We start from the raw sequence: 11,635 nt of genomic DNA, 5'->3' as shown, positions 1-11,635 counted from the left end.
TTATAAAAAGGGCTGTGGCAGCATTTCAATTGACTTTAACTCAATATATAGTACCGAGTAGTGGATCTAGGAGTATCCACTATGAGCTTGATGACTTGTTATTGTTGATATGATTAGTTGTATCATCTTGTCGCGGGCTCTTTGTTGGTAGAGGACCTGGGTGGCTTCGCTGCAAGGGATGAATTAGTCGGGAGTACAGCACTTTAGCCTATAATTGCTGCATAACTCCTGCATTTTGGGTCTCATTCCTCAAGAACTCAGGGACGTTGCGATTGGGATGATTGCAGCAATCGAGCTCTTTGCGAAACCAGAAATAATTGGCTGATATTATAACTCCATCGTATTCAGTGAAGGGAGCCTTATCGCTAAGGCATCAATTCCCTCTCGTATCGTCTTATCAATCAACGCGGATTTCACCCGCGTTTCTGCGGAATCAACGAGATCCTTGGTTCGCTTTACGATCTTCAGCTACCTTATTCTTGATTTTCAAGCCATTTGTGGAAGGACAGTGGGTCGGCGTGAGATTCATGCGCCATCCGGTCATGGCGCGAAAAATCTTTTTAAGTGGCCTTGTCCCCAGGGTACATTCCAGGATTCCGTCTGGTCTTCGAAGATTGAATCAACCATGAGCGTGGAAAACGACCACCGAGATGTACGCTTCTCGTACAAATCCGAGTCCCACAGGCATTACGCTTCCCAGAATGAGACTTCCCCGACTGACGACGATGAAGACCCTCAACCATTGACCCAGGTCGAGACCTCCCAGTCGGCAGCCATCGAGCCTCCCAAGGCCCTGTGGAAGGAGATAATCTTCATAACGGTTGTATGTATGGCCCAGTTCACGACGCAAGCCGGATTAGCAATGTCAGTTGTGCCTGTTCATATCATTGGCGAAAGTTTCAATACCTCGAATCCGGGAGAATTGAGTTGGTTTGCAGCGGCTTATAGCTTAACCGTCGGCACGTTTATTTTGGTTGCTGGACGTTTAGGAGATGTCTACGGCCATCGACTGATGTTCACAATTGGCTTCGTCTGGTTCGGTCTGTGGTCGCTTCTCGGGGGCTTCGGTGTATGGTCCAACCAGATGTTCTTCGATTGCTGTCGTGCGTTTCAAGGCATGGGACCCGCTATGCTATTGCCAAATGCCATTGCTATTTTCGGTCGCGCCTATCCACCCGGCCTGCGCAAAGAGATGATTTTCAGCCTCTTCGGTGCTACCGCCCCCGGTGGGTTTATCATCGGCGGCGCGTTCTCTTCCATTTTTGCCCAGTTCGTCTGGTGGCCTTGGGGATACTGGGTGATGGGCATCATGTGTTTTGTCTTCGCGGCGCTGGGTTTGTGGGTGATCCCGCATACCCCTCGACCTCAATTCAAGGAGGACTTGCCGGTCTGGATCCGGCTGGATTTGCTCGGTGCAGCTGCGGGAATCCCCGCACTCATTCTGATCAACTTTGCTTGGAATCAGGCCGCATTGGTGGGCTGGCAAAATCCATATACCTACGTTCTTCTCATCGTGGGATTCGCCCTTATGGCTTTATTTGCAGTGATTGAGCGATCTGCACGATGTCCACTGTTGCCACGGTCGATATTCACGGGCGATTTGGCTTGGGTGCTGAGCTGTATCGCTGCTGGATGGTCGAGTTTCGGAATTCTTGTCTATTACTTCTACCAGTTTATGCAGGTCATCAAAGGAGATACGCCCCTATTAGCAACCGCCAAAATGTCCACGGCTACGGTGTCCGGTGCTGTCGCAGCCATGGTTACTGGGTTTCTTCTCAGTCGAGTATCTCCCAGTATCATTATGTTCTGCGCTATGATTTGCTTTACGATCGGCTTGTCGCTTATGGCAACGTTGCCTATTTCTCAAACCTACTGGGCACAGGCGTTTCTAGTCAGTCTGATCACACCATGGGGGATGTAAGTTATTACCATTGATACATTATCAGTGTAGCTAGCTAACCTTCCGTTCGTGAATCAGGGATATGTCATTCCCCTCTGGAACGATAATCCTCAGCAACTCGATGCCGGGTCAACACCAGGGCCTTGCAGCGTCGTTGATAACTACAACGGTGAACTACTCTATTTCCTTGGGTCTCGGATTCGCAGGCACCGTGGAATCCAATCTGAATAAGGACGGTCAGCACGTTCTCGAAGGCTACCGAGGAGCTTTGTATTTAGGGATTGGGTTTGCAGGGTTGGGATTGGTTGTGTCGGTTCTGTTTATGGTGGTTAGTTGGAAGAGGCATCATATCACCCGCAAATCTGGCTGATCTTCAGATTTTTGGATCTGTTGAGACGTGTACAAAGATTATTATCATGATAGTATATAGACTGTATTCTTGAATAGAGAGCTACCTCATATGAAAAGTCAGGAGTAGCGTACACTTAAAAACTTAATTCGAAGTGTATCTACAAACAATTCCACTTAACTAATGTATTAGGATCCTCCGTACCAAGAGTTTAAGAGAATGTATCAGAACACTGTCTATATTTTTGGTAGCCTACCCTTTCTACGGCTGTATCCATATTTACAATTCTAACACGACCCCTACATTCTATAATAGTTCACGCCCATCTAGACATTCAAATAAATATATTCTAATCAACAATATCACATCCATAACCAAATATACACAGGATAATCTAAATCTATTGTGCAGCTCCCCAGCCACCTCCACCAGCAGTCATGATAACCACCCGATCATGAGTCTGCACAGACACCGTATTTTTACCACCGATATTCACAACCCTTTCTTGACCAGTCTCGCGGTCCCGAGAAACCCACAGATTAAGACCAGATTGAGCGTCCTCTCCGCCTTCAAGTCCGTAAGGACGGTGGACACGTCGCTCCGACAAGATCGAGCATTCCATAGGCGCCAGGAACTCGATATCGCGAACCACTCCGTCACCACCAGGGTTCAGACCCTTACCTCCGGACCCGGAACGAAGCGTGAACTGACGGAGCAGTGTCGGATATCGTTTCTCGAGAATCTCCGGGTCCGTGATACGAGTGTTAGTCATGTGCACGTGGATACCCGATTCACCCTTCCATGTTGGTCCGGCGCCGCTGCCTCCCGCAATGGTTTCATAGTATCCGAAGCCGGGGGTTATCTTGCCGGTCTCTGTGTCAGTTTTGGAGTTCGTGCCAAATGTCAGGTTGTTGCAGCATCCCTGGGATGCTGCACAGGCATGGAAGGCTTTTAGAACAACGTCGGTGATACGCTGTGAGGTCACGACGTTTCCTCCAACAACGGCGGCGGTCTTCGTGGGTGCGAGAATACTGGGCGATGGTACTTGGATATCAATAGGGGCCAAGCATCCCTGGTTGAGAGGAACGTCTGCATTGATCATACACCTCAAACAGTAGATGATGGCAGAGTGGGTTATGGCAATGGGAGCATTCCATCCACCGTACACTTCAGGCCCGGTCCCTGCAAAATCAAAGACAGCAGATCCGTCAGACCCGTTGATGGTGATTTTCAATTTGATGGGGGTTCCATCGTCCATGTAGTCGACTGCTTCCAATGGCTGACCGCCGAAACGATGATGGAGATCTTTTAGGAGATTGCGAACGGCAGTTTCGGCGGTTTCCTGAATTGCGTACATGTATTTCTGGACTGTTTCAACGCCGTATTCAGCAAAAAGACCTTGGATTAAAGTGATACCACGGGTATTAGCGGCAATTTGTGCTTTCAGGTCGGAAATGTTGTCGCTGACGCATCGAGCTCCAGAGCATCCTGGATGTTCTGCTGGCTTCCGGACCAAAAGCTCGATCATGCGATCCTCGTCGAAGACTCCGTTGCTAACAACCTTGTCACCCTCAATCGCGGCTCCTTCCTGCCAGAGCTCGGTCGACTTGGGTGGCATGGATCCCGGAAGAATGCCTCCAATATCGGCATGATGGCCGCGAGATGCCACATAGAACATGATTTCGCTGCCGCCAGGCCTATCGAAAACAGGGGTGATGACCTGCATGATAAATTAGCAAAATTATTACATATTAGAATCCAATGGTCACTCACTGTGATGTCCGGCAAATGCGTTCCGCCGGAGCTAGGATGGTTGGCAACCAGGACATCGCCATCCTTCAATTGCCCAAGCCATTTCTTGTGTTGGAAGCGAACAGCGAACTGCATGGAGCCAAGATGGACTGGAACGTGGGGTGCATTGGCAACCAGTCCTCCGTCAGGAGAAAATAGAGCACAGGAGAAGTCTAAACGCTCCTTGATATTTGTGGATACAGATGTCTTCTGTAGCGTACGGCCCATCTGCTCCGCAATCGACATGAACCGATGACCGAAAATACTCAAGCGAATAGGATCAATTCCTGAAGGAACGCCACTGACAGTCGAGCCACTTTGGGACTCTTTCAAGTCAATGACAATGCAAGTGTCCAAAATACTGGCCACCGAATCCGGAGCCACCACGATAGTCTGCGTCTTATCAATGATCACAGCGGGACCATGGACACGCGTACTCTTGTCAAGCTTGTCCAATAGATAGACAGGCGTGTCGATACGACTGGAACAGCCATCAAAGTAGGCCTTTGAGGTGTTATCCGGGGAGGTAGCGACATCCTTCAAGGAGGCCTCCTTCAGCTGCGCAAGGGGGCTCTTCTCCGTCCGCACCTTTGACGCAGCGATCGTACGCACACGAATATCATCAACAAGGACAGGGCGGTCCGAGTTGAAATTGAACTCCCTCCGGTGGCGAACCCGGAATCGCTCCAAGAAACCAGAGCCATCTTCCGGCTTCAGGATCATGAGGCTGGTATCTGAGCCATCATAACGCATGTTGAGATAAAGCTCGTGTCGGACCTGCTCGTTCGAAAAGCCTTGGATATTCATATCTTCTGTCGCCAACTTAGTCATTTCGCTAAATCGCTTTTCGAGCGCTGATTGAGAGCTCAAATAATCCGTGGAAACCGGCTCCTGTGACTCCTTCACAACCTCGGCCAGGGCCAAGCCGTAAGCCGAGAGCACAGAGGAATATTTGTGGATAATGATGCGAGAAATGCCTAAAGAAGCTGCAACAGAGCATGCATGTTGGCCACCTGCTCCACCAAAGCAAGCCAAATGATGCGATGCGGTTTCGAAACCACGAGCTTCGGTAAGATTCCGAATAGGGCGAGCCATGGACTCATCCGCAACCTTCAAGAATCCCAGTGCAATCTCTTCTGGCGTGTATTCCGACTGGCCGGTTTCCCTACGCTCCTTGTTAATCTTCTCGGTTAATTCGGTAAAAAGCTTGGTTGTTGCTTCAAGGTCGAGCGGCTGGTCCTCGTTAGGGCCAAAGATATGTGGGAAATATTCAGGCAGCAGACGGCCAAGGAACAGGTTAGCGTCTGTAACTGTCAAGGGACCCCCCTTGCGGTAGCAAGCAGGACCGGGGTGAGCGGATGCTGATTCGGGTCCGACGTAGAAAAGTCCGTTGCGGTATGCCAAGATCGAGCCACCACCTGCGGCGACAGTATTGATGTCGAGCTGTGGAGATTGAATGAGAACGCCGGCGAGCTTGGATCCAAATACATGTTCCAGATGGCCATCATATCGAGATACATCGGTAGAGGTACCGCCCATATCGAAGCCAATCACTGGTGTCTGTTCCGTGGGATCATAGCTGGTCGCTGCGAAACCCACCACGCCGGCAGCTGGACCAGAAAGGATCGCCTTCAACCCACTAAACTTGCGGAAGTCGACAAGTCCACCATCCGACTGCATGAACTCGAACCGGCATTCTCGCTGTCGTTCCAGGCCGCCTTCAAAGCTGGACGAAATCGAGTCTATGTAGGTCTTGATAACTGGAGTCAGATAGGCATCAGCAGCAGCGGACATGCCTCGAGGCACAATTTTAATCATTGGTTGCAACTTGGAAGACAAAGTAACGGAGAACCCCATGCCCTCGGCCAGTTCCCCGATCACACGTTCATGTTGCGGATAGGCAAACGAATGAACCAAGGCAACAGACAAGGACTGGTACCCTTGCTCCTTCAATCGGTGAAGCTCGGATCGGACCTCGTCCACATCCAACTCCTGTACGACGCGAAACTTCTCACCCGTCACGCCCTCCACGAGACGACAACCAGAAAATGAGTCTCTACTGGCGGATGGGTGACAGGGAACCACCCGCTCATTGATTTCCACCACTCCCTCGGGCAGAACGCCTGGTCGGGCCATGGACAAGTCGAAAATGTTAGGACGCGATTGGTCACCGATCTTCAAAAGATCACGGAATCCCTTTGTCGTTAAGAGTGCGGATCGAGCACCTTTCCTCTCCAGCAAGGCATTGGTGGCCACTGTAGTCCCCATGCGTAGACTGCCGATAGCATCCAGCTTGAGAGGCTTTCCTCGTGGGTATGACTCACCCGTGACCATCTCGAGGATCTGTCGAACACCCTCGGTGGGAGCATCTTGATAGTGGGAAGGGTCAACAGAAAGTAACTTTAGAATGATGTCAGGGCGACCGGGGACAATGGCATGCACATCAGTAAATGTGCCACCCCGGTCGATAGAAATAGTAACCTTCCCATTCCCGGCCATGGTGTTTGATATGGACTATATGAGGCCGCAGAAGAATGGAAGAGGAATACTGGGGTATTGACGAGGGGCATTCCCCGGCTTAAAATATCCAGCACCTCCACAGAGGGGAAGGGGATGATAGCGACATCGCCAATGGTCCATTTCCCGATGGGTCTCTGGGGTCGTCTACTGGAGGGAACGCGGTCACGTGTCGGCCCGATGCTGCTGTCTTCGGGACGGGCGGACCGACGGTGCCGACACCGTGGCGCTCTAAGACTGGAATGAGTTATGTGGTTTCCACCACCAGTGATGATGTAGTGGTTATACGGAGTGTACGGTAGTTGTCAAAGATTAAATTTATTTCTGAGGCTATTATCATAACAATACATCGTAAAATCCCTCTATTAAAGTACAAACATATACATATCCGTCTCTCGTCATTTTCTCAGGGTATTCTCAATCCAGTCGGTATCCATGTCGATGTCAATCTGACCCAGCACTTCCTCCCAGAGCCCAGGATCGTCATTGATGTCAAAGTTGAATGAAATATCCCGCATAGACGGTAAATCTTGCTGAGAAGGCCATTCGGTGGAGACCACCGGGGATTGCTCTTGGACCACATTCGCTGATGGGCTCGTCTGTTGGGCGCTGCTGGGAGTATTAGGAGAGCATGCAGGAAGATCCCCCTTCCTGGAGTGATTGGACCCGATGGCCGACTTGAGCTCGAGTAGTAGTGAATGGCGTGACCCAAGATAAGCGTTCCCCCGGTCTGCCATGCTGCGGAGCAAGTTCAATGCCATATCCATTGTTCGAGCATTTGATTCATTATAAGGAAAAGCTGCATTGACCATGACGAGTAATAACGCTGCCGAAAATATGTATTCACCATCGAGGTAGCCGTACGTCGCTATGTGGTAAATTAGATTGCTTGGAATAAACGGTAACAGAAATTGGAAGCCCGAAACATTCACATACCGACCAAATTATGCTTCGCCGCAGCATCCATAATGATGGTGGTCGCACGGGCTGCGGTAATACAGCTGTCGATAACAGCCACTGTATTCTGTGAGAGCCCACCTTTCCAATCCTCGGTCGCAGATGCTTGATCTTCCGCATCCAGGCGTCGCTGAATAACGTAGAACACCAGAGGTCTGGCGGTCATATTGACACAGGAATAAAAGTGTAAGAAAATTGACACTGATTCACGATTTATATGCTCATTGATGGTAGAGAAATTGATACGGAGCTGATCAGGGATCCGATGCAGCCAACCAGACAGGTCATTCGTGATACTCTGTACAGAGACAAATAGGCTGGAGCCGGTTCGAGGCTTCTTACGATAGATTTCTAAGCCCACACGATCAGTCGCTATTTTGCTAGAATACGAGGGGCGTATGCATCTCACCTTCTCCAATCCTACCTAAGATTCTTGACAGCTGCGTGTAATAAGTAAGTACAACGGATGGCCATGGAACAGCGCTCGCTCCATCCTGTATAAAATCAGTACCATGTCTTCCTTACCATGTTTGGATGAGCCACCTACCAGAGGAATTGGCCATGTTGTTCCAATATCTTCGTCATGGATTGTGATAGGGTTACCTGACTTGACCGAAAGCAGGCTGTCTAAGGTTAGACTGTATTTGGGAGTGTAGACTGGGGCGCATCATACCGATCCAAACTATATACTGACCACCAAGCTCGTCGTCGACGGTTTCGATCGTCTTCAGTGATCGTGGAGTCCGACACTTCCTGATGAAGACCCAATGAAATGGCCATACGAAGGGCGAGACCAATCTGCATCTTTTGTGTCAATATCCATTGGCATTTAGGACGTTATATATGCCAAACGTACGTAAAGAAACGCAGCATCGCGTCGATTTAGATTCTGCATGTAATATGCGACATAGCACAACACTTCGACGAAGAATATGGAGCCCTCCTCATGAATGTCCGGCAAGAAACGCAAGGCATGCTTAAAGTATTTGAAACCAGGCGGACCGTCATCTCCCGACCATTGGTTAACCGAGTACATGAGCCCAAAGGCGACAACCAACAGCACCTGACAGTAGACAAGGCACGACTCTCTGCTGGAGAAATCAGGAGGTTGGTTGTATACCATCTTCAGACGCTCCTCGAAGTCTCTGGGATGAATTAGAGAAAATATTGTTCCTATGTACGTATACTGCACCCAAAACAACCGCTTTGCAAACTCGAAAGGCGGCATTTGAGGGAGAGCCCGTGTTGTTGACATCCGCAGAGACAAAGGGTCGTCGTACAGCGGACGCACATCCCATGCAAGATGGGCGGAAGTTGGGTGCAGGCGTTTGGCCAGGTGGGTAGCCGATGATGCTCCCACGAACTCTGTGCCTCGTCAGCCTTCGCGTGCAAATCACCGCTGTATTGATACACTTACGATGCTCTCCAGATCGGTTCAAAAATAGATTATCAGTTCCCTTGTACCACCAGTCATCTCGATCAATTGGTACTTCCACGCCCGTGTATGGGCTAGACTGCGCGGGACTGGGATTGGGACTCTCATCTGAGGAAAGTAATCAATATCTCAAATTTGGAAATACTAATATCAGGCAACAGGCAGCAACTGGCATATGTTCATACCTGGACGGGAAGGCCCCCGGGCCTGCGACTGGAGCTGACGATAGTAACTGATTGGCTAGTCAGCAATCATGCGCTCTGTCATCGCGCGCCCTCTCATTGCGACTCTTGCTCACCTCTCTGGAATTGACACGCGCTTCTCAGCTTCCGAATACACACAGACTTGGCCTGCATCCTCACATGCCGCACACGGATGAGGAGGATTTCCTGCACATCGGGTCTTTCTATTGCGGCATCGATTACATCTGCCACGATCGTTAGCCATGGTCATCATGCACTCCTCATAGCTCTTCGACATACGCGACCATCGAGCGCCGGGTATTGGAGCGATCTTCTAATCGTTGATACATTCTGCCTTTCGCCTTCTCTGGAGCCATCGGCAGTCACGGTTATTGCGGGTATGAGATAACCATGTCGCAGATGTTCGAGAAAAAGCAGACCTAGCGGTTACGACCAGGCTTGGGACTATTCCGATATTCTAAAGCCTAGTAACGTGAGGCTAATAGTAATGAAGACTGTACTGGTCGCGAGACGGCACTAACAGCCTTGGGTCCTTTCCCCACGAGATCGTTGGGCGATGTCGGTGCGACTCGACAAATGGACGCACGAAGCACGAAGCACGAAGCTACAATCAATCTCCTAGTGGATTCTAGTGCCCAATATGCGGCTTTGTGGCTCCCGCAGTATCCGATCGACCGTAGCGACAGGGATATGTGCTCCTTGGCAAGAGTTTGAGTCAATGGAATTGTTGTCTAGTTCGGTTGATCGATAGTCGGCAGTCGTCTCTGATTCATCTGCTTGTAATCTGCCCAGCAGGCCGATGGTCTCACTGCACCGTTGTCTCAATTTCCCCCTCATTTCGAACATCCCCACCGCCCGGTCGCTTCACTGGCATACTCCGGAGTATTGATTGGTGCGCAGTCTGCTGACTGATCCCCATCGGCCCGATGAGCCAGATTTACCCGACTTCTTTATGGCGAAGATATGAATCATGAAAATGCTCGATAAGGATGGAAGGTCAAGTGGCTCTTATTTGGACGAGAAGGACGAGTCGCCCTCCTTTCACTGGTTATCCCTCTCGGATTGGCCAGGGAGTCGGCCTGAGTTATTGACACAGCTTTCCCCAAACTTTATCTGAGAAGCATTGAGACTTCAGCCCAGAAAAAATTAAAAAAAAACAATGTCTGGGCTGATCAGGCCGAAATTTGGTACAATGCTGTCGCATACAAGCATCCACGAACCTTCAGGGGATTTGTAGCACCAGATGTAGAGGAGCCGAGATTTTCCGGTGATCTTCTTTTGTTCAGGATAGCGCGGTTGTGGAAATTCAGAATCACATCAGGGGCTGGGCTGACATGCGTTTCGAAATATAGCCATACGCCTAGTGTAGTAGAAACGATGGTTTCTAAAAGTCTTTGGCGATGACTGAGCGTGCTATAGCGATACTGTGGCTACTGGCAATTGTACACGTATTTCTTAACTATGCTTGAAATTGACTCCTGGCCCACTGCTTGCCGCGTTCTGGGATGGTTGGCGAAGATATTCTCGGAGTTCAGCCCAATATGGTTGCCATTTGGTTGACCTTCACAGGACATATGGAGGTGTTGTACGGCTGGGGCCAAACCGTGTCAGTGTTTCAGATGCTATAGTGCTTCGTTTGATTAATGATAGGCGACTGTATTCCAAGTATTGACAACTTTGCCAATGACATTTATCTGAATTCTGAGTACTAGACAGATCAAAATAACGCCAGGCCATCGATGCAGCAAGCACCCAGTAGACATGAGGGATCACTGAATAATTTGCATTCTCAAGAAATGTACTCCGGAGGCGAACATCAATACGAAGGCATTATTGACTGCTTGGCCATTCATTTTATGCAAACCATCAGAATTCATCATGCCATCGATCTAAAAACATTGTTATACTTTTTTTGGTATGGACTTTGTTGACTGTCTGGTAATGGATGATCTTGTAGGGCCGAATGCGTTCCATCATGACGCATTGAAGGCGAGCTATTACAGCCGTCTAGACTCTCCGTTGTCACTATCATTGCTGAATATATGCTCTTGGAAAACCCAAAGGCGACGTTAAGGAGGGGCCCCTTGGACTTTTTATCTTGTATGGGGTACAAAGGATGCATGGTGGACGAACAAATACCTAACCCAATTTCATTTCGAACATCACGGATTGACAAAGGTATCGAAAGTCTCCCTAAGAGTGGACTTGAGTCCATTATCATAGCATTCGTTTCTAGCTTTTTTTTCTATTAAAGTATCCAAAAGTCATGTCCACACTCAAGGATGAACTGGATAGAGTATTTAATGACGGGCAATTTTATGACATCCCTTGCTGGAGCGAGATTAGCAGACTGTTTTACCTTGATGCCATCATGAAAGTATCGATGCGGTGCTGGCCCGCCATGGGGTACTATCACGAAATCGCGCTCCCGTCGGAGGTCTACGGACTCACATACCCAGAGGAACTACGCTAGCTTGTCATTC

The 11,635-nt window shown here is 49.5% G+C and overlaps 3 protein-coding genes across 3 annotated transcripts; 1 reads left to right on the top strand and 2 right to left on the bottom strand.

Annotated features, from left to right (window-relative positions):
• Positions 1-625: 625 nt before the first annotated feature.
• On the top strand, positions 626-2,270 carry ATNIH1004_002205 (MFS transporter; the record flags this gene model as incomplete). Its single annotated transcript, XM_033566900.1, has 2 exons — positions 626-1,917; positions 1,979-2,270. 2 exons carry the CDS (start codon positions 626-628, stop codon positions 2,268-2,270), a joined length of 1,584 nt encoding a protein of 527 aa, XP_033428895.1.
• A 379-nt stretch (positions 2,271-2,649) lies between these two features.
• Positions 2,650-6,539, bottom strand: ATNIH1004_002204 (5-oxoprolinase; the record flags this gene model as incomplete). The annotated part of the gene is made up of 2 exons (XM_033566899.1): positions 2,650-3,969; positions 4,023-6,539. 2 exons carry the CDS (start codon positions 6,537-6,539, stop codon positions 2,650-2,652), a joined length of 3,837 nt encoding a protein of 1,278 aa, XP_033428894.1.
• Positions 6,540-6,955: 416 nt separating this feature from the next.
• Positions 6,956-9,439, bottom strand: PUT3 (transcription factor domain-containing protein; the record flags this gene model as incomplete). The annotated part of the gene is made up of 11 exons (XM_033566898.1): positions 6,956-7,425; positions 7,494-7,865; positions 7,939-8,008; positions 8,062-8,137; positions 8,188-8,312; positions 8,371-8,659; positions 8,717-8,879; positions 8,932-9,057; positions 9,135-9,181; positions 9,248-9,376; positions 9,432-9,439. 11 exons carry the CDS (start codon positions 9,437-9,439, stop codon positions 6,956-6,958), a joined length of 1,875 nt encoding a protein of 624 aa, XP_033428893.1.
• Positions 9,440-11,635: the final 2,196 nt, after the last annotated feature.

This window comes from Aspergillus tanneri (assembly GCF_003426965.1).
Source record: "Aspergillus tanneri strain NIH1004 chromosome Unknown AapTan_1_pilon_pilon_pilon, whole genome shotgun sequence".
NCBI lineage: Eukaryota > Fungi > Ascomycota > Eurotiomycetes > Eurotiales > Aspergillaceae > Aspergillus > Aspergillus tanneri.
The sequence above is the reverse complement of the archived record's forward strand: the minus strand, read 5'-3'. Positions and strand labels throughout refer to the sequence as shown.